The sequence below is a fragment of the Scyliorhinus torazame genome, chromosome 1, assembly GCF_047496885.1.
Source record: "Scyliorhinus torazame isolate Kashiwa2021f chromosome 1, sScyTor2.1, whole genome shotgun sequence".
NCBI lineage: Eukaryota > Metazoa > Chordata > Chondrichthyes > Carcharhiniformes > Scyliorhinidae > Scyliorhinus > Scyliorhinus torazame.
The window spans coordinates 217,185,121-217,208,680 of NC_092707.1; the positions used below are offsets into that span (position 1 = coordinate 217,185,121).

Below are 23,560 nucleotides of genomic sequence, written 5' to 3' on the forward strand. Positions count from 1 at the left end.
AGCACTGAAGAGCAATATTATAGGGTACTCTATAGTAAGGGGCACAGATAGGCGCTTCTGTCGACATGAAAGAGACTCCAGGATCATGTGTTGCTTCACAGGTGCCAGAGACCAGGATGTCTCTGAACGGGCAGGGGTGACATAGGCAGGAAGAGTCACGAGGTCCTGCAGCCGGAGTTCAGGGAGTTAGGTAGAAAGTTTAAAAACCAGGATCTCTAGGTTTGTAATCTCAGGATTACTCCTTGTGCCACGTGCCAGTGAGGCTAGAAATAGGCAGATAGTACAGCTCAACACGTGGCTAAACCAGTGGTGTAGGAGGGAGAGTTTCAGATATCTGGACCATTGGGAACTCGTCCAGGGGTGGTGGGACCTGTATAAGCAGGATGGGTTGCATCTAAACTGGAGAGGCATAAATATCCTGTCTGCGAGTGTAGTATTATCATAACTATAAGAACTGCAAGGCTTAATGAAGTGTCTAGAGCAGCCACTAAAGGGAGCTACAGTTACAACTATATCAGGCCTTGTGGGGAGAGTGTGTGCATAGATTATCATAGATTAGAATTTACAGTGCAGAAGGAGGCCATTCAGCCCATCGAGTCTGCACCGGCTCTTGGAAAGAGCACCCTACCCAAGGTCAACACCTCCACCCCATCCCCACAACCCAGAAACCCCACCCAACACTAAGGGCAATTTTGGACACGAAGGGCAATTTATCATGGCCAATCTGCCTAACCTGTACATCTTTGGACTGTGGGAGGAAACCGGAGCACCCGGAAGAAACCCACGCACACACGGGGAGGATGTGCAGACTCCGCACAGACAGTCACCCAAGCCGGAATCGAACCTGGGACCCTGGAGCTGTGAAGCAATTGTGCTATCCACAATGCTACCGTGCTGCCCCCACGAGTTAGCTAGAGAGAGTCAGAAGTACAAATAATGTAAGTGAGAGCAGATCATAGTTTATATCAGTATTAAGATTAGCTGTAGACAAATGTAGTTAAATGTTATTAACCAACTATGTATTCTTTAGGAGTCCATGTCAAATCCAAATTAGTAGTGTTAATACATTTATAACTTTGTTTAAGTTCAAGCTATTTTGTGGTCTTTGTGGATACTATGCCAACCATCCTGAAATAAGCAACACAAAGAACACAACAGCGAGGTTTGCTGGTCCCACATGGGAGGGTTTAAACTTGTATGGCAGATGGGTGGGAACCAGAGCAATTGGTCAGAAGGTGAAATAATGAGGGTGAATTGGAGAATAGGGCTAGTAAAATTCAGAGGAAGAACCGGTAGGGAGGTGTTGTTCAACAAAGTGGTGTGGTATTATCATAAATGTGGTATTATCATAAGTGGTATTATCATAAACTGCAAGGGTTAATGAGATGTCTAAATCAGCTGCTAAATGGAGCTAAAGTTACAAGTATATAAGACATTAATGCTGAGCCTTGTGGGGAGAGAAGTGAAGGAGTTACCTAGAGCATTGACTGAAGGAAAGATAGTTTGATTAAGAGCAGACCTTAGTTTATATTAGCGTAGAGATTAGTTGTAGGTGAATGTAGATTATATGTTAATTATTAACTGTATTATTTAGGAGTAAGTGTTGAATCCAAATTAGTAGTGTTAATACATTTATAGCTTTTTTCAAGTTAAAGCTATTTTGTGGTCTTTGTGAACACGACGCCAACCATCCTTAATTTTGCAACACAAAGAACACCACATGGTACCAGGAGTCTATTTCCACAAGTAAGATACAGCTAGATTAGAAAAGATTAACATAAGATTGAAGCAAGCAATCACACCGTTATATGGATCAGAAAATCTACACACAAGTCAAATCGTAAGATGGAGAGTCTCAAGAAGCCCGATCACTATAGGACAAACGGTAAACTCTGTCAAGCCTAGGCATTCTTTAAACAACAGTTTGAAATTTTCCCAACTGCCTCCATGCTAGAAAATGCTTACGATCAGCGTATAATAGCACTTCTTCTAAATTTGCCTGGAACGCAAACATTCTGGGCGGGGTCTCTGACCCCGCGCCGGGTTGGAGAATCGGTGGGGGGTGCGAATCACGCAACGCCGCTCCGACGCCGGTCCGCCAAATCTCCAGTGACCAGAGAATCGGCGCCATTGGTCGGCGCGGCGCCGGACAGGGGTCGCACAACGCGGCCTCCCGGCGATTCTCCCCGCACGATGGGCTGAGTGCCCACCGAGTTAGGCCGAGTCCCGCTGGCATCGTTCTCGTGTGGACCTTCCCTGTGGGACCTCGCCGTTCATGTTCCGGGGGGCGGCCTGGTGGGAGGGAGGGGGAACCGACCCGGGAGGGGCCTCCACGGTGGCCTGGCCCGCGATCGGGGCCTACCGATTGGCGGGCGGGCATCTCCCGGTGGGGACCTATGTTCCTCTGTGCCGGACCCCTGTAGCTCTCCGCTATGTTGCGTTGGGGCCAGCGCGGAGAAGGCAACCCATGTGCATGTGCGAACTCGCGTCGGCCAATACACGCATGCGCCCGTGCTGACCCCCATATCTGCAGCTGGAGCTGCGTGAGCCACTCCAGTGCCATGCTGGCCCCACTGTGCAGCGCAGGATCGCTGAACCTGTTGACGCCGTTGTAAAATGCTCCGGCGTTTATGACAGCGTCAACCCTTAGCCCCAGGATCGGAGAATCCGGCCCTAGAACTTTATAGTTCCTTTGAATTTACTGCTGATGAGGTTAAAACAAAATATAACATAATGCCACAGAAGTTCGACATACACTGCAAGGAGCAGCTGAATGAGACCTATGAGCATTTTGTAGCCATCTGGGATGGCCACTTTCAGAATACAAAATGGACACTCACAGAGGATATAGGGAAATGTGGACAATATTAAGCAACAAGCGGGCACAGAGCTTGAATGTATATTTGGAAAGCAGTCAGCAGACGGAATCGAAACTCTGGGTCGATTAACATATTGATGGCCCATCTCCGAGGAACAAAGGACTAATACTCAGGTAGCCGATACTGTCACAGACATCCCGGCGCCAGTACCCCAACCGACAGGCACAAACAAAGCAAGGCCAATGGCCACCTAGAAACACGCCCAGCCATCAAGGCACCCACCCCTTTATTGGTTTAGATCGATGACAAAGATCAAGAAGCTGCTCGATTAATTGGGAGCAAGTTTAAGGCCTGCCTAAAAGCGCACAAAGCCCCTCCAAGTATAAGAGGGAACCCCCACCAGAGATTCACTCTCTTGGATTCGGCTCTCTAGCAGAGAGACCCTTCCACCAGCTGCACCAGAAGCAAGTAAGTTCAAGGTCAACGCTCGCTACCAGACGGACGACCTTAGCTGTACTCCTGTTACCTCTTTGAACCCAACAGCCTCCGATCAGAACAAGGGCCATTGTTCCTCTGACCTAACTGTGCACCCGAAGTTAAGTATAGGTGTTAGTGTTAGAGATAGTTTAGCTTGTAGTGTTATTGTGCATGAGTAAATCATACTGTGTGTAAATAAATACCATTGACTTTGAACTAACTAACTGGTGTATTGGCTCTTTGATCGGTATTCGGGTTGAACCTTGTGGTGGTATCGAGAGATACCTGGCGACTCTGAACGTATACTCATAATTAGGATTAAGAAAGGCGACCTTATTGACCGCCGTATTTATAACCAAATAAATATAGCAACATTACTGGCGACATCTGACGGGATTCGACCTAGACGTGGCTTTGTCACTCCGAGAGAACCCAAATTTGAATTTGAAATCCAATTGGAAAAAGTAAAAACCACAAGCGTAAGACCAATATCGATCAAACCGCCAAGATTCGGAAGTGTGTTATTTGCATGCGTACTAACAAGGGATATAAGGTAAACTTGATAGATTTTGTTGCGTAAAACCGTCGGGAGTTCTGTGGACCGGAAAAATAGCATAAGCTGTACCCGTGTTTACATCACCAACTTATTCCCCCCTGTTCCAAATGCGGTAGAAACCCATAGATAGCAGTAGAAATGGCAATGGAACGCCTTATGAACCCCCAGGAATTCGAGGTCGCAGCGACCAATAGAGCAGGGCAGTGTCCCATATGGGAAGAGGAAATTCGGAAATATCTAAAAGGAAAAGGATGACCCCTTTGGAGCGAATTTTGTGCAAATGACAAAACAGGTCCTGGGAGTATAGGACATACTTGGTGGGAGAACCTGACCGAGATTCATAAGAAAAGCTTAGGGAAAGCTCATAAGACGATGGCAATCATGTCGTGCTTGGCACAATTGCGAGGCACAGAGGAGGTCGTGAAGACGCTCCGCAGAGAGATTGAAGACAGAGAGAAGAATAGTGAGGGGGACGTTAGCAAGTGCGAAAACATTAACAGGCAACTTAGAGAGCAGTTAGCGGTGAAGGACAAGGAGATGGCTGATGTCAAACGGACACATCAATCTTGTCTCGCTCACCTAAGCAGCTTTCAGTCACAATATAAGGCGTACCAAGACATGCAACGCGTGGTGTTGGTACGAGAAGAGACAGAACACCAAGTCGAGCAATTAAAGAAACAATGTAATGATTTAAAAGCAACCCTATGAGCACTCCACAGTTCCACGACGGAACAAAGGCAGAGTTCGGTCGACCACTCCAAATGCCGAAAGCAAATTGCAGATCTGCAATCCCTGCTTTCTGTACAAAATGGATTCCAGAATACATATGGACCCCAGTTAGATCAGGAAAATGGCCCGATTGGCAGGTGTTAAATGAAACTGCCCATCGATATGTACATGGCACATGTACTCAGGACAAACCTCAGAAAAGGAAAGCACCCCCACCCCTGACCGCACAGGTAGAGCACAATCCTATGAACCCTGTCACCACACAGTGCAGGGCCACAACAGACGGAGACCCAGATTTTCTGTACACCACCCCATTATCCGTCACTCAATTAAGGGATGCATGCGATAAGACAACACCGTTCCAACCCACATCGGACCCACACCATTATTTTGCAAGGGTCAACCAACAGGCGACCATGTACGGCCTGAATGAAAAAGAGCAAGTGAAGCTCACAGTTTTGAGCCTCGACCCCTCAGTCGTGGCAGCCCTTCCCGACCCACAAAATGTAGGAGGAGGCACCCTCCAAGAAATGCATGCAGCGATCCTAGATGCGATTGGCTACAATAAGGGAGACCCCACAGAAGGCCTCAATAAATGTAGGCAGAAAAAGACAGAGCACTCAACAGTGTTTGCTGGATGCCTTTGGATTCATTTCACAGCAGTATTCGGAGAGTTAGCCCGTGCCCATTTGACACCAGACAATATGGCCAAATGGAATCGAATCCTAGTCTCTCACGCGACCGAAGCAGGACAGAGAGCTTGCGCCAATTATGACCCCTCAGACGAGACCCACAATGAGAAATGGGTGCTAAAGAGATTGTCCCGAGCTTGGGAACAGTCCCTTCATGGAAAATCAGATTACGGCAAAGCAGAGGAATAGCAGGCAGATGCTAACATGCATCCAGTCAGGACGCATCAGAACCCCGCATGGGTAAACGAGGGAAGAAATAGCCCACACCAGCCTAAATCCCATGAATGTTACAATTGCGGACAATTAGGACATTACCCACAAGAATGTCAAGTGCCCCAGAAACAGCAGCGAAACCAGCAGGCAAGTACCCTGAATAAGAATAGAGCCAAGCCCATTCATAGTGTTAGCGCCCGTTCCGAGAACGCAGACAAGAACGGCACCGATTGACGGTGTTCAGACTCCCCAACTTGGGTCTGCGGACCGGTAGTGGCAGGCACAGTCCGGGGACACCCCATAGAATTTCTTTGGGACCACAGGAGGGTCCCGCACCACGCTAAATTCCTTCACAATGTTTCAACGAGACACATGGCCCACCACAGACACCATTACTCTCAGCGGTTTTACAGGACACTTGCAGCAGGGACACATCACAGCCCCTGTAGCGATTCAGATAGGAAACATTAAAACCAAATACCCCGGAGTTTCTTGTCGATCTACCCCAGACAGCCGAACACATTTTGGGGATAGACTTTATGAGCTCCCACAATCTTTCGTTCGACCCCGTAAACAAATGTGTATGGAGAATGGCAAAGGCAGCACAAACCCCCGCCATGCTCACAGTTGGAGACTACGCACACAGGATTAGCGCAGTAGGAGACTTCTGGTTCGACCCTCGAGCCATTAGTCAGGACAAAGACGTTAGAGACGTTTTGCAGTGACACAAGGCTTCTTTTGCCCAGCACAAGCACGACTGCGGCAAGATAGCAGGTTTAGTCAACATTCCAGGACCCGACCCCAAAAACGGCGCCAATCAGACGGGCATCGCGCCGGCCCAAAGGTGCGGAATGCTCCGCATCTTTGGCGGCATAGCCCCAACATTGAGGGGCTAGGCCGACGCCGGAGGGATTTCCGCCCCGCCAGCTGGCGGAAATGGCATTTGTTGCCCCGGCAGCTGGCGCGGAAATGCGGCGCATGCGCGGGAGCGTCAGCGGCTGCTGACAGTTTCCCGCGCATGCGCAGTGGGGAGAGTCACTTCCGCCTCCGCCATGGTGGAGGCCGTGGTGGAGGCGGAAGGGAAAGAGTGCCCCCACGGCACAGGCCCGCCCGCGGATCGGTGGGCCCCGATCGCGGGCCAGGCCACCGTGGGGGCACCCCCCGGGGTCAGATTGCCCCGCGCCCCCCCCAGGACCCCGGAGCCCGCCCACGCCGCCTGGTCCCGGCGGTAAATATCAGGTTTAATTTACGCCGGCGGGACAGGCAATTTCTGGGTGGGACTTCGGCCCATCCGGGCCGGAGAATTGAGCGGGGGGTCCCGCCAACCGGCGCGGCCCGATTCCCGCCCCATCTCCGGTACCGGAGACTTGGGCGGGGGCGGGATTCACGGCGGGGGGTCGGAGAATGACGCCCATGGTATCATTAAAGTTCGTAGCCACCATCGTTCTTCCGCCCTGGTAACGTTAAGGCAGACGCCCTAGCAAAGGCAGGTTCCAGACAAGGTCACTTTTGGAATCCCCCCGAGAGTGCCCCAGTACACGCGGTCCAGGTCTCACAGACCAATATTCAAGATTTGGCTCAGGCCCAAAAGGAAGACGCACAGCTCAGGGAAGTTTTAAAAGGCAACTTCCCAGCCTCCTACGGTAAATACAAGAACACTTTGATGACACATGATGGTATAATTTTAAAAGAAGGTATTTATGTAGTCCCCACCCAGGACAGAAACCAAATTATTTGCCAATTCCATGACAACCATGGACATCAAGGCATAGAAGCAATACTTGCCCACCTCAGACCTCTCTACTGGTGGCCTGAATTGAAATCCAATGTAACGCACTACATTGAAAACTGTTTAATCTGCATCCAGAACAATCCGGACAGATATGCAAGGAAAGGTCAGCTCAGTCACACCCGCCCTGTTAATGGCCCCTGGACGAATTTACAGATTGATTACATAGGACCCCTATCCCCCTACAAGAATGGTTTTAAGTATGTGTTGGTGGTCATCGACACCTTCACGAAATGGGTGGAAGCTTTTCCATCCAGAACTAACACGGTACAAACGACAGCCAAGATCTTAACGCAGCATATCTTCACAAGATGCGGACTTCCCCGCAGTATAGAGTCAGACCAAGGCTCACGTTTCACAGGATGCGTCATGAAAAATGTCCCCTCAATTTTCGGCATCCGCCAAAAATTCCACATTACATATCACCCCCAATCAAGCAGAATCATAGAGAGAATGAATCGAACTCTCAAGGCAACCCTCAGGAAAATGGTGCAACAGCACACTACCACATGGGACACAGTTCTCCCCTTTGCACTAATGTTCATAAGGAACACGATATCCACTTCGACAGGATACATCCACACACCCTCATTACCGGACGGCCCATGAAGGGGACAGAATACTTGTTAGGGCTTGATTTGGCCAGCCCCACAGTCACTGCCCTCACCCATGAGAAAGGAGTACAGCAGCTTCTCGATAATGTAAAAGAAGCCGCAGCTGTTAGGCTTGGGACACGAAAGAAGCAAAGTAAAGTTTGCTTTGACAAGACAGTACATGCCACAGAATTTGTAGTAGGGCGCAGGTCATGCTATCCCTATACAACCCCAGTTCATTCCTCTCCCCCAAATTTGCAGGACCCTACTCCATTTCTGATTAAAGTCAGCCCCACCGTATATAAGATCACCTATCCCAATGGCAAGTCTGGATGGTTTCACATAAACCAGCTTAAGGCTTATGGCACACAGAACAACCACTCACACCACATCTCACTTGCAGCAGCAGATGACCACGCCCTGCCCACGGACAACCTATTCCTACCCTCCCCCAACCAGTCCAGCCCATTCTCAGACACTGCTGCGACTCCACCCCCAGAGGCACGACTCCGCCTCTCCCTTCATTCATCTAGCACCGACAGCGACAGCCCCATGGCACCGCGACACGATTACACTCCTGCACCAGGCCCCACTCCCAGCGACTCCGAACAGATTTCTTTCGATCCCCATGAGACCACGTATATAAAAGCCCCTGATCCGGACCCACTGCCCGACGACTATGGATTGCCCCCTACCACCACCAACCTCGACACGAATAATTGGCACCGCGACAATTCTTACAGACTCATCAGGAATGATGAGATGGACCCCACTTCGCCCCAAACAGCTTTGGCACAGCTACTCCAGTCACGAGTGTGGCAACCGGGAGAAGATGATGACTTGGAGTCTGACTCCCTCCAGACCAGCCCCTTTGCGACTCTGTTTGCTATAGAGCAATGAGGTGTCCAGATGATGGTAAAAAGGAACCAATGGAGATTTACGGTGTCCTTCTGATGGAGCCTGCCCGATTTTGTTATGTTAGTTTGTTACTTTAAATGTTGAATGTTGTTTGTGCACTTAAAGTTTATTCATGGTACCACGCCACCACTCTTTTAATGCCCACTGGCAGTTAAAGGAACTAGTTTGTCGGCAGACACCCAATCATGACTACTGTTCTGATTCGAAGGTAATCATAAGAGGCAGTATCCACGATGAACACAAATTCTTTCCGTTCTTGTCCGGTCGCTCAGGCAGTGGATTATCGGGACTGGTCCCCGCCCTGCCTGAGGACCCCCATCTGGTCAACTACGCTCGGGTAGTGCACTTATGGCACTGGTCATCATCCTACCTGGGGACTCCACCCATTCTTGCCCCGCCGCGCGCGGCCCATACACACCCTATTCGGAACTTTTGGTTCAAAACTCTTTTGTTTGTTTTCCGGCAACCCTTAGGTTGCTCCCCCATATGCTATTTACATCCTCAAACACTTGGATGGTACACTAACCGCATCGATCACACAGGCTGCGAGACTGCTCGCGCTGTGACAGTATTTTCTTCTCGGATGTCTTGTCCCAAAATTTCTTTCTTTTTTTAAATGAGGGAGTCACAAATGGTGACAATTCTAATGGGCAATTGGTAATAAAAGGACAGACAGACAGACATACGAGATCTTAAACAAGATAATAACAGATATTATGCTTGTGTCCATAGGAAATTCAGAACAACAGAAGGCACAGGATGACCAAGAAGGAAAAGAGAACATGAAGACAGATATCATGGTCTACATTTGGATCTTCGCAGGATCCCTCCAGTTGCGCACGGACGCGACCCCCCTGACCCTTACCCCACAGGCCGTGAATGTTTCCCATCCCTGCCATACCCCACACCCAGAGACAACCACTGATACACCAACCTGGTGTGACAAAGTTATCACCTGGTATTCCCTGTCCTACATCGTGGAAGCACTGTTAGTCATATTGAAACTCTGCAGTGTCATCCAGATACTGAGACTTAGGAAATGGCGAAGGAAAGCCTCCCGCACTTCAGTATATACCTTCAGACCCCCTATTTTCCAACTTCAGCAAACCCCCCCACTCATTTAAAGTGAATAAAGTGCATCGACTAATTTTTTTGTTTGTTCTAATAAAGATGAGAAATCCTGTACTTGACCGCCAAGATACAGAGACATGTAATGCTGTTTATACTGTTGTAAATTCTTTTAATTGACTAAAGATAGTTTAGATGAGAATAGTTTGAGGTTCCCGTGTGTTAATTGTAATGCATGCCTGAATGTCATAGCGCCCCTTAGGATTTTATAATAATGTGATGTATATAAAGCAATTTAGGTAAAAGTTCCAATCCATAGGACAGAGTAGAGTAGAATCTGTCCTTGGTTGTGGGTGCTCGACTTAGGCAGAGAACAAAGAAGTTTCAGTAATATGATCCTTCATGCTTCTCGTTGAGGATCACAAGGAGGGTGTGTAGCCATCTGCGATGGCCACTTTCAGAATACAAAATGGACACTCACAGAGAATATAGGGAAATGTGGACAATACAAAGCAACAAGTGGGCACATGTATATTTGGAAAGCCGTCGGCAGACGGAATCGAAACTCTGGGTCGATTAACATTGATGGCCCATCTCCGAGGAACAAAGGACTGATACTCAGGTAGCCGATACTGTCGCAGCATCCTGACCAGTACCCCAACTGAAAGGCACAAAAAAAGCAAGGCCAACGACCACCTAGGACACGCCCAGCCATCAGGGCACCCATCCCTTTATTGGTTTAGATCGATTACAATGATCAAGAAGCTTCCCAATTAATTGGGACCAAGTTTAAGGCCCGCCTAAAAGTGCGCAAAGCCCCTCCAAGTATAAGAAGGAACACCCACCAGAGATTCACTCTCTTGGATTCGGCTCTCTAGCAGAGCGACCCTCCCACCAGCATCACCAGAAGCAAGTAAGTTCAAGGTTAATGCTCGCTACCAGACGGACGAGCTTAGCTGTACTCCTGTTACCACTTCGAACACAACAGCCTCAGATCCGAACAACGACCATTGTTCCTCTGACCTAAGTGGGCACCTGAAGCTAAGTACAGGTGTTCGTGAGAGAGATAGTTTAGCTTGTAGTGTTATTGTGCATGAGTAAATCATACTGTGTGTAACCATTGACTTTGAACTAACTAACTGGTGTATTGGCTCTTTGATCGGTATTCGGGTTGAACCTTGTGGTGGTATCGAGAGATACCTGGCGACTCTGAACGTATACTCATAATTAGGATTAAGAAAGGCGACCTTATTGACCGCCATATTTATAACCAAATAAATATAGCAACAGTTTCATGTTCAGAAAAAGGCTGCAGTTAAAAGGGGAGTCGGTAGATCCGTTCAGAACCGCTTTAAAGTTAAGAGCGCAGTCCTGTAACTCTTCCTCTGTTGCCGATTCAATTTCGTGATCAAGTTGTATTTGGGATAAATGACGAACGTTTGCGTGAAAAAATGCTAGCATGTTAGTGCAAAGAAAAGCAGCACGGTAGCATAGTGGTTAGCACAGGAGCTTCACATCTCCATGGTCCCAGGTTCGATTCCTGGCTTGGGTCACTGTCTGTGTGGAGTCTGCAGATTCACCCTGTGTCTGCGTGGGTTTCCTCCGGGTGCTCCGGTTTCCTTCCACAGTCCAAAGATGTGCAGGTTAGATGGATTGGCTATTCTAAATTCACCTTCGTGTACAAAATGGTTAGGCGGGGTTACTGGGTTACCGGGATAAAGGGGATAGGATGGAGGCGTGGGGCTTAAGTAGGGTGCTCTTTCCAAGGGCTGGTGCGGACTCGATGGGCTGAATGGCCTCCTGCTGCACTGTAAATTCTATGATTCTGTGAAGAAAGCTTCGTACAACGGGTGGTGGCCATTTTGAGAGTGACGTCACAAGCATAATGGCGTGCACACACTGTGGCCACACCCACAGTAAAAACCATTGTCTGGCAAAAGGCAAACAATGTTCCAAAAGAGTGTCCTGATCTCTCGCTCCCGAGTGTACGGGGCTATGTGCGGCCTCGATTGTGCGTTCCCCACTGATGCCCCTCGTACAACGCGCCATAAAACACATGGTTAAACATGCTTGCTGTGTGTCATAGTTGAATCGAGCCCGATATTAGATCAGTCATGATCTCATTGAATGGTGGAGCAGACTCGATGGGCCAAATGGCTGACTTCTGCTCCTCCGTCTTATGATCATATGATCTTCTGCACCGTAATAATTCTGTGATTCTTTAATTTTGCATAAATTAACAACAAGTCTTCATCAGGAGCTCATAACATTTATGTATATGCAGTAGAGGAACAAAGGGATGGAGCTGACTACATCCTAGATCTTTGCATGTTTCTATCCAGACTGACCCTGGCTCAGTTTCATGTGCCTTCTTACATCACTGTGTGAAATGTACTGCACGTGGCCCCTCACTAACCTTGTATGTTGTAGACCGTACTCACACACAGTCCTGACTACTGTCTTTTTCATAAGCCCTTCCAGTGGTAGTTTCTGGATAATGTTTTTGCTTTTAGTACCTCCAGATAAACCAGTGAACCTAACCTGCGTCACAAGCTGGAAGAAAGAGCCGAGCATGAAATGCAGCTGGAACCCAGGCAGACACCCACACTTACCAACTAACTACACACTCCGTAGAATAAAGTGAGTTACCCTGGCAACTATAACAAAACTCCTGCCGTTTCAAATTAATTTACTTACCTGGAATTAATACCATCCATTCTGCAAACATGTTATGAGCTAAATTAATTGTTCAGATTGTTGGCATTGTGCATATCACTGTTTATATGTTACTGTGCGTGTGTGTGTAACTCTGTCTGTTACTGTGTGTATGTGTATAACACTCTGTGTGTACTGCATGTTTATGTGCGTGTAACTCTCTGGGCTGGATTCTCCGATTCGGAGACTATGTCCTGGGAACGGTGGTGTTTTACGGCCGAAAGATCGGCGCAAAACGGCCACCGATCCTCCGTTTGGTGGTGGTCTAGCAGGCACGCAGCCGAGTAACGGTGGGGGTCTAGCAGGCACGCAGCCGAGTAACGGTGGGGGTCTAGCAGGCACGCAGCCGAGTAACGGTGGGGGTCTAGCAGGCACGCAGCCGAGTAACGGTGGGGGTCTAGCAGGCACGCAGCCGAGTAACGGTGGGGGTCTAGCAGGCACGCAGCCGAGTAACGGTGGGGGTCTAGCAGGCACGCAGCCGAGTAACGGTGGGGGTCTAGCAGGCACGCAGCCGAGTAACGGTGGGGGTCTAGCAGGCACGCAGCCGAGTAACGGTGGGGGTCTAGCAGGCACGCAGCCGAGTAACGGTGGGGGTCTAGCAGGCACGCAGCCGAGTAACGGTGGGGGTCTAGCAGGCACGCAGCCGAGTAACGGTGGGGGTCTAGCAGGCACGCAGCGTAGGGCACCCGGCTCTAGCTGCCAATACGGGCGGAGAATTGCCGAGTCCGTATCTGCGCATGCGCACGGCGGCGGTCTGCATCGGACCACACCGTGCAAATTGGCGGTGGCGGTGCGCGGACCTGGCCTGCCAAATAGTGCCCCCCCCCACCTTTGGCCAGACTCGCCATCCCCGGACAACCCCCCACCAGTCCCCCCAGCCCCTGCTCGTGGATCGGCACTGCCCCAACTGTGGCGGTGTTGAACTCAGTCCGCAACCGCCACGCCGAGTTCCCGAAGAAAAATAGCATGAAGGACCCATCGGGAACTCGGCCGGTCAGGGGCAGAGCATCGGGGGGAGGGCCTCAGGTAATGTCCTAAGGCCATCCATACAGCGTGCGGTATAATCCCAGAGTACACCCCTGATTTTGGTGCCAATGGGGATTCTCCGGTTGGTTGGCAAACACGATTTGGCGTCGGAGAACCCCGCCTCTCTGTGTGTGTGTGTGTGTGTGTGTGTGTGTGTGTGTGTGTGTGTGTGTGTGTGTGTGTGTGTGTGTGTGTGTGTGTGTGTGTGTGTGTGTGTGTGTGTGTGTGTGTGTGTGTGTGTGTGTGTGTGTGTGTGTGTGTGTGTGTGTGTGTGTGTGTGTGTGTGTGTGTGTGTGTGTGTGTGTGTGTGTGTGTCGATTACCCCATACAATGCAGAGGGAGGTTATTCGGCCGATTGGATGTGCACTGACCCTCCGAAAGTGCACTGATGTTGGTGCGCCTATCCTGCCAGGGTATTTGCAAGATTTTGGGGAGGCAACGTTGGTGATATCTTTCCAGGGATTTGAGATGTCTGCTGTACGTTGTCCATGTTTCTGATGCATACAGGAGTGCGAGGACCAAGGCTGCTATGTAGACCATGGACTTGGTGCTGGATTTGAGGTCTCGGTCTTCGAACACCCTGGCATCCAAAGACTACACTGGCAAGTCGATGCTGGATTTTGTCATCAATGTCCGCTCGAACTGAGAGGAGGCTCCCGATGACAGAGGTTGGGGGTGGTCTTTGTTCTGGCCTGGAAGTGTCAGAGGTTGAACAGTTTCCCATTTGCCCAGAAGTTTAGCTCCACTCCAGCGGGGGACCTTCAGGGTGATGGGGTGGAGTGTTGCTGTGAGGAAGATGGAGAAGAGCGTTGGTGTGATGGCGCAGCCCTGATTGACCCCAGTTTGCACACGTATTGGCTCTATGGTAGTTCTGTTGGTGAATATAACATATTGCATGACATCTTGGAGCAGGCGGAAAATACCCCAAATTTCTGAGTGCAGCTGAATTTGAGGAGAATGTTCCACACTCCCTCATGGTTGACAGAGTCAAAAGACTTTGCGAGATCGAAGAAGGCCAGGTACAGATGTCGATGCTACTCCCTGCACTTTTCCTGGATTGATCAAATGCTGAAGATCATGTCTATTGAGCCTCTTGATGGGCGGAAGCTGCCCTGAAACTCAGGGAGGGACTCTTCAGCCACTGGGAGGAGGCAGTTGAGGAGGATTCTCGTGATGCCTTCTCCCGTGGCAGAGTAGAGAAATCCTTCTGTGGTTTCCACAGTCAGACCTGTCTCCTTTCTTGAAGGTGGTCACAATTAAGACACCTCTGCGATCGTCTTCCTTCCAGACAAACGGTGTCGTTTCTTGTCAAGATTGCATTTCTGCCACATTTGAATATTTCTGCAGGGATTCCATCAGGTGTCAGATGGCTTTTTCAATCTCACAGCAAGCTGGGGTTGCACTGAGATGATGGTGAGTAGTGTGTTGCGGAAGGTGTCAAGGACGATTGTGTTGAAGGCTGTATCTTGGTTGAGGAGGTTCTTGAAGTGTCTCTCCAGCAGGCGTTGACTCCTCTCTGTCTCTCCATTTTTGTCTCTCAGTGGGGTGGGCCCCTGGGTACTCGGACTGCAGTTGGTTTTAATTGTGCTGAAAAATCCGCGCACATGGTGGTTGTTCGCGAGTTGCTGAGTCTCCTTCACTCTTTCCACCCACCATCTGTTCTTTAGGTCACGGGTTCTTTGTTGCACCTCGGCCTTCAGTTGCCTGTAGGCTCGTTTCCTCTCACTCGAACTTTGGTGTAGCTGCCTGTTCAGGAACACTGTGGGCTGGATTCTCCGATTTTGAGGCTATGTCCTCACGCTGGCATGGGAACGGTGGCATTTTATATCAGAAAATTCAGATTAAAACGGCCACCAATCCTCTGTTTGGCTGGAGGCTAGCATCAAGGCAGCATGGAGCACCCGGCTCTAGCTGCCGATATGACCCGGCAAATTGCTGGGTCCGTGGCCATACTCGCGGATCCGGCCTGCAAAATAGTGCCCCCCCTTTGGTCGGTTCGCGCGCCCCGGGCCACCCACAACGGTGCCCCCAGCCCCTGCCCGCGGATCGACCCTCCCCGACTGTGGCGCCGCTGGACTGAGTCCGCAGCCGCCATGCCGAGTTCCCGACACGGGACCGACACCGTCGGGAACTAGACCGGCCGGGGGCCTCAGGCAATGTCCTGAGGCCGTCGGTAGGGCTCTCAGCGTACTTCTGGAGTATACCACTTTGGAGGGGTCAGAGCATCGCGAAAGCGGCGTCGCCCCCGAATTGGTGGAAAGCGTGTATTCTCCGGCCGATCGCATCTGAAGAATCCAGCTCAGTGTATTTGCAGTCAAGGAAATCTTGGATCTCCTGATCATTCTCGTTGAACCAATCTTGGTGTTTTCTGGTCAAGGCTCCAAGCGTCTCCTTACAGGTGCTGACTATGGCGGCTTTTAAGGCAGACCAGACACTGGACGATCTGTGTCTCTGGCTCATTGGTGATCGCCAGGTCAGCCGTGAGACGACGACTGAGTAACTCTTTCTTTTCAGAGTCTTTTGAGTCCAGCGACATTGAATCTCCTGCGGCAGTATTTTTTCTGCCTGTGCCGGTTTGGGGCCAGGGTGTTGGAGATGGTAGAGAAGAATAGTTAGTTCTCAGTCCATCAGTCATCAGCTTTGACCAAGGCGTGGGTGGTGCGGACGTCTTTGGGGTTCCTTGCTCCGATATTGATGTAGTCTATTAGGTGCCAGTGCTTGGAGTGGGGTCATTGGCATGAGATCTTCTGCTTGTCCCTCTGGCAGAACAGGATATGCGTGGTAACCTGGTCATGGGGCTGCACGGTAGGATAGTGGGTAGCACTATGGCTTCACAGTGCCAGGGTCCCAGGTTCGATTCACGGCTTGTGTCACTGTATGTGCAGAGTCTGCACGTTCTCTCCATTGTCTGCGTGGGTTTCATCCGGGTGCTCCGGTTTCGGACCATCGAGTCTGCACCGACACACTTAAGCCCTCACTTCCACCCTATCCCCATAACCCAATAATCCCTCCTAACCTTTTTGGACACTAAGGGCAATTTAGAATAGCCAAACCACCTACGCTGCACATCTTTGGACTGTGGGAGGAAACCGAAGCACCCGGATGATACCCACACAGATACAGGGAGAACGTGCAGACTCCTCACGGACAGTGACCCAGCGGGGAATCGAACCTGGGACCCTGGCGCTGAGTTTGCTGAAATAAATTGGGATACTAGGCTAGGGGATAGATCACTCTGGCCCAGAAACAGCACATCACAGCCAAAAGTGTCTGGACCCCAATCTTCGATGCAACAGCCAAGACAAAAGAGGCATTTTATTCCAGCCACTGTACTACCGTGCTGCCTGTGCAGAACTCGGTTGGCATTTTTATCCCACGACGCCTTTCCTGCCTAACACGCCCTTTCAAAGGTTTGCATCCTTCCTGACTCGAGCACGGCTCGAGGACGGGTTGCATCTGAACAAGAGGGGCACCAATATCCTGGGAGGGAGGTTTTCTAGTACTCTTCGGGAGGGTTTAAACTAATTTGGCTGGGGAATGGGAACCGGATTTGTAGTCCAGCAACTAAGGTAGCCGATATTCAGGATGCCAAAGCGTGTAGTGAGGCAGTGGGGAAGGGAACACTGACAAAGGAGAGTACTTGCAGGCACGGAGATGGGTCGAAGTGTGTATACTTCAACGCAAGAAGCATCAGGAATAAGGTGGGTGAACTTAAGGCATGGATCGGTACTTGGGACTACGATGTGGTGGCCATCACGGAAACTTGAATAGAAGAGGGGCAGAAATGGTTGTTGGAGGTCCCTGGTTATAGATGTTTCAATAAGATTAGGGAGGGTGGTAAAAGAGGTGGGGGGGGTGGCATTATTAATTAGAGATACTATAACAGCTGCAGAAAGGCAGTTCGAGGAGTATCACCCTATTGAGGTAGTATGGGTTGAAGTCAGAAATAGGAAAGGAGCAGTCACCTTGTTAGGAGTTTTCTATAGGCCCCCCAATAGTAGCAGAGGTGTGGAGGAACAGATTGGGAAACAGATTTTGGAAAGGTGCAGAAGTCAAAGGGTAGTAGTCATGGGCGACTTTAACTTCCCAAATATTGAGTGGAAACTCTTTAGATCAAATAGTTTGGATGGGGTGGTGTTTGTGCAGTGTGTCCAGGAAGCTTTTCTAACACAGTATGTAGATTGTCCGACCAGAGGAGGGGCAATATTGGATTTAGTACTGGGTAATGAACCAGGGCAAGTGATAGATTTGTTAGTGGGGGAGCATTTTGGAGATAGTGACCACAATTCTGTGACTTTCACTTTAGTAATGGAGAGGGATAGGTACGTGCAAAAGGGCAAGGTTTACAATTGGGGGAAGGGTAAATACGATGTTGTCAGACAAGAATTGAAGTGCATAAGTTGGGAACATAGGCTGGCAGGGAAGGACACAAGTGAAATGTGGAACTTGTTCAAGGAACAGGTGCTACGTGTCCTTGATATGTATGTCCCTGTCAGGCAGGGAAGAGATGGTCGAGTGAGGGAACCATGGTTGACAAGAGAGGTTGAATGTCTTGTTAAGAAGAGAAAGGTGACTTATGTAAGGCTGAGGAAACAAGGTTCAGACAGGGCAATGGAGGGATACAAGATAGCCAGGAGGGAACTGAAGAAAGGGATTAGGAGAGCTAAGAGAGGGCATGAACAATCTTTGGCGGGTAGGATCAAGGAAAACCCCAAGGCCTTTTACACACATGTGAGAAATATGAGAATGACTAGAGCGAGGGTAGGTCCGATCAAGGAAAGTAGCGGGAGATTGTGTATTGAGTCTGAAGAGATAGGAGAGGTCTTGAACGAGTACTTTTCTTCTGTATTTACAAATGAGAGGGGCGATATTGTTGGAGAGGACAGTGTGAAACAGATTGGTAAGCTCGAGGAAATACTTGTTAGGAAGGAAGATGTGTTGGGCATTTTGAAAAACTTGAGGATAGACAAGTCCCCCGGGCCTGACGGGATATATCCAAGGATTCTATGGGAAGCAAGAGATGAAATTGCAGAGCGGTTGGCAATGATCTTTTCGTCCTCACTGTCAACAGGGGTGGTACCAGGGGATTGGAGAGTGGCGAATGTCGTGCCCCTGTTCAAAAAAGGAACTAGGGATAACCCTGGGAATTACAGGCCAGTTAGTCTTACTTCGGTGGTAGGCAAAGTAATGGAAAGGGTACTGAAGGATAGGATTTCTGAGCATCAGGAAAGATACTGCTTGATTAGGGATAGTCAGCACGGATTTGTGAAGGGTAGGTATTGCCTTACAAGTCTTATTGAATTCTTTGAGGAGGTGACCAAGCATGTGGATGAAGGTAAAGCAGTGGATGTAGTGTACATGGATTTTAGTAAGGCATTTGATAAAGTTCCCCATGGTAGGCCTATGCAGAAAGTAAGGAGGCATGGGATAGTGGGAAATTTGGCCAGTTGGATAACGAACTGGCTAACCGATAGAAGTCAGAGAGTGGTGGTGGATGGCAAATATTCAGCCTGGATCCCAGTTACCAGTGGCGTACCGCAGGGATCAGTTCTGGGTCCTCTGCTATTTGTGATTTTCATTAATGACTTGGATGAGGGAGTTGAAGGGTGGGTCAGTAAATTTGCAGATGATACGAAGATTGGTGGAGTAGTGGATAATAAGGAGGGCTGTTGTCGGCTGCAAAGAGACATAGATAGGATGCAGAGCTGGGCTGAGAAGTGGCAGATGGAGTTTAACCCTGAAAAGTGTGAGGTTGTCCATTTTGGAAGGACAAATATGAATGCAGAATACAGGGTTAACGGTCGAGTTCTTGGCAATGTGGAGGAGCAGAGAGATCTTGGGGTCTATGTTCATACATCTTTGAAAGTTGCCACTCAAGTGGATAGAGCTGTGAAGAAGGCCTATGGTGTGCTCGCGTTCATTAACAGAGGGATTGAATTTAAGAGCCGTGAGGTGATGATGCAGCTGTACAAAACGTTGGTAAGGCCACATTTGGAGTCCTGTGTACAGTTCTGGTCGCCTCATTTTAGGAAGGATGTGGAAGCTTTGGAAAAGGTGCAAAGAAGATTTACCAGGATTGCCTGGAATGGAGAGTAGGTCTTACGAGGAAAGGTTGAGGGTGCTAGGCCTTTTCTCATTAGAACGGAGAAGGATGAGGGGCGACTTGATAGAGGTTTATAAGATGATCAGGGGAATAGATAGAGTAGACAGTCAGAGACTTTTTCCCCGGGTGGAACAAACCATTACAAGGGGACATAAATTTAAGGTGAAAGGTGGAAGATATAGGAGGGATATCAGAGGTAGGTTCTTTACCCAGAGAGTAGTGGGGGCATGGAATGCACTGCCTGTGGAAGTAGTTGAGTCGGAAACATTAGGGACCTTCAAGCAGCTATTGGATAGGTACATGGATTACGGTAAAATGACATAGTGTAGATTTATTTGTTCTTAAGGGCAGCACGGTAGCATTGTGGATAGCACAATTGCTTCACAGCTCCAGGGTCCCAGGTTCGATTCCGGCTTGGGTCACTGTCTGTGCGGAGTCTGCACGTCCTCCCCGTGTCTGCGTGGGTTTCCTCCGGGTGCTCCGGTTTCCTCCCACAGTCCAAAGATGTGCCTGTTAGGTGAATTGGCCAATGATAAATTGCCCTTAATGTCCAAATTGCCCTTGGTGTTGGGTGGAGGTGTTGAGTTTGGGTAGGGTGCTCTTTCCAAGAGCAGGTGCAGACTCAAAGGGCCGAATGGCCTCCTTCTGCACTGTAAATTCAATGATAATATATGATTAATCTAGGACAAAGGTTCGGCACAACATCGTGGGCCGAAGGGCCTGTTCTGTGCTGTATGTTCTATGTTCTATGCTCTATGTTGATGTCGCTGAGGAGAATCAGCTTGTCTCCCATTGGGATGCAGGTTGACGATTGGTTGAGGCTGGAATAAAATGCCTCTTTTGTCTTGGCTGTTGCATCAAAGCTTGGGGTCTCGGATTTAGATTGTCTGGAGACTTGGGCGGAGAGATGGCAGATGGAGTTTAATCCGGACAAATGTGAGGTAATGCATTTTGGAAGGTCTAATGCAGTTAGGGAATATACAGTGAATGGTAGAACCCTCAAGAGTATTGAAAGTCAAAGAGATCTAGGAGTACAGGTCCACAGGTCATTGAAAGGGGCAACACAGGTGGAGAAGGTAGTCAAGAAGGCATACGGCATGCTTGCCTTCATTGGCCGGGGCATTGAGTATAAGAATTGGCAAGTCATGTTGCAGCTGTATAGAACCTTAGTTAGGCCACACTTGGAGTATAGTGTTCAATTCTGGTCGCCACACTACCAGAAGGATGTGGAGGCTTTAGAGAGGGTGCAGAAGAGATTTACCAGAATGTTGCCTGGTATGGAGGGCATAAGCTATGAGGAGCGATTGAATAAACTCGGTTTGTTCTCACTGGAACGAAGGAGGTTGAGGGGCGACCTGATAGAGGTATACAAAATTATGAGGGGCATAGACAGAGTGGATAGTCAGAGGCTTTTCCCCAGGGTAGAGGGGTCAATTACTAGGGGGCATAGGTTTAAGGTGAGAGGGGCAAGGTTTAGAGTAGATGTACGAGGCAAGTTTTTTACGCAGAGGGTAGTGGGTGCCTGGAACTCGCTACCGGAGGAGGTAGTGGAAGCAGGGACGATAGGGACATTTAAGGGGCATCTTGACAAATATATGAATAGGATGGGAATAGAAGGAAACGGACCCAGGAAGTGTAGAAGATTGTAGTTTAGTCGGGCAGTATGGTCGGCACGGGCTTGGAGGGCCGAAGGGCCTGTTCCTGTGCTGTACATTTCTTTGTTCTTTGTTTGTTAGGCACTTTTGGCTGTGATGTGCTGTTTCTGGGCCAGTGTGATCTATCCCCTAGCCCAGTATCCCAATTTATTTCAACAAACTCAGCCTTCATGCCCACAAACAAAGAACAAAGAACAAAAAAATGTACAGCACAGGAACAGGCCCTTCGGCCCTCCAAGCCCGTGCCGACCATGCTGCCCGACGAAACTACAATCTTCTACACTTCCTGGGTCCGTATCCCTCTATTCCCATCCTATTCATGGATTTGTCAAGATGCCCCTTAAATATCACTATCGTCCCTGCTTCCACCACCTCCTCCGGTAGCGAGTTCCAGGCACCCACTACCCTCTGCGTAAAAAACGTGCCTCGTACATCTACTCTAAACCTTGCCTCTCTCACCTTAAACTTATGCCCCCTAGTAATTGACCCCTCTACCCCGGGGAAAGCCTCTGACTATCCACTCTGTCTATGCCCCTCATAGTTTTGTAGACCTCTATCAGGTCGCCCCTCAACCTCCTTCGTTCCAGTGAGAACAAACCAAGTTTATTCAATCGCTCCTCATAGCTAATGCCCTCCATACCAGGCAACATTCTGGTAAATCTCTTCTGCACCCTCTCTAAAGCCTCCACAACCTTCTGGTAGTGTGGCGACCAGAATTGAACATTATACTCCAAGTGTGGCCTAACTAAGGTTCTATACAGCTGCAACATGACTTGCCAAATCTTATACTCAATGCTCCGGCCAATGAAGGCAAGCATGCCGTATGCCTTCTTGACTACCTTCTCCACCTGTGTTGTCCCTTTCAGTGACCTGTGGACCTGTACTCCTAGATCTCTTTGACTGTCAATACTCTTGAGGGTTCTACCATTCACTGTATATTCCCTACCTGCATTAGACCTTCCAAAAAGCATGACCTCACATTTGTCCGGATTAAACTCCATCTGCCACCTCTCCGCCCAAGTCTCCAAACAATCTAAATCCTGCTGTATCCTCTGACAGTCCTCATCGCTATCCGCAGTTCCACCAACCTTTGTGTCGTCTGCAAACTTACTAATCAGACCAGTTACATTTTCCTCCAAATCATTTATATATACTACAAACAGCAAAGGTCCCAGCACTGATCCCTGCGGAACACCACAGGTCACAGCCCTCCAATTAGAAAAGCATCCTTCCATTGTTACTCTCTGCCTTCTATGACCTAGCCAGTTCTGTATCCACCTTGCCAGCTCACCCCTGATCCCGTGTGACTTCACCTTTTGTACTAGTCTACCATGAGTGACCTTGTCAAAGGCCTTACTGAAGTCCATATAGACAACATCCACTGCCCTACCTGCATCAATCATCTTAGTGACCTCCTCGAAAAACTCTATCAAGTTAGTGAGACACGACCTCCCCTTCACAAAACCATGCTGCCTCTCACTAATATGTCCATTTGCTTCCAAATGGGAGTAGATCCTGTCTCGAAGAATTCTCTCCAGTAATTTCCCTACCACTGAAGTAAGGCTCACCTTTCTGTAGTTCCCTGGATTATCCTTGCTACCCTTCTTAAACAGAGGAACAACATTTGCTATTCTCCAGTCCTCCGGGACATCCCCTGAAGACAGTGAGGATCCAAAGACTTCTGTCAAGGCCTCAGCAATTTCCTCTCCAGCCTCCTTCAGTATTCTGGGGTAGATCCCATCAGGCCCTGGGGACTTATCTACCGTAATATTTTTTAAGACACCCAACACCTCGTCTTTTTGGATCTCAATGTGACCCAGGCTATCTACACACCCTTCTCCAGACTCAACATCTACCAATTTCTTCTCTTTGGTGAATACTGATGCAAAGTATTCATTTAGTACCTCGCCCATTTCCTCTGGCTCCACACATAGATTCCCTTGTCTATCCTTCAGTGGGCCAACCCTTTCCCTGGCTACCCTCTTGCTTCTTATGTACGTGTAAAAAGCATTGGGATTTTCCTTAACCCTATTTGCCAATGACTTTTCGTGACCCCTTCTAGCCCTCCTGACTCCTTGCTTAAGTTCCTCCCTACTTTCCTTATATTCCACACAGGCTTCGTCTGTTCCCAGCCTTTTAGCTCTGACAAATGCCTCCTTTTTCTTTTTGACGAGGCCTACAATATCTCTCGTTATCCAAGGTTCCCG

General features: G+C 49.2%; 1 protein-coding gene across 2 annotated transcripts in view; it reads left to right on the forward strand.

Annotated features, from left to right (window-relative positions):
• LOC140430125 (interleukin-6 receptor subunit beta-like) overlaps nt 1-23,560 on the forward strand; it is a 548,481-nt gene that overhangs the window by 129,765 nt on the left and 395,156 nt on the right. For both annotated transcript variants that reach the window (XM_072517643.1, XM_072517640.1), the window contains exon 4: nt 12,368-12,494. In XM_072517643.1, coding sequence (XP_072373744.1) covers nt 12,368-12,494 — 127 coding nt within the window. The remainder of the gene's footprint in view (nt 1-12,367; nt 12,495-23,560) is intronic.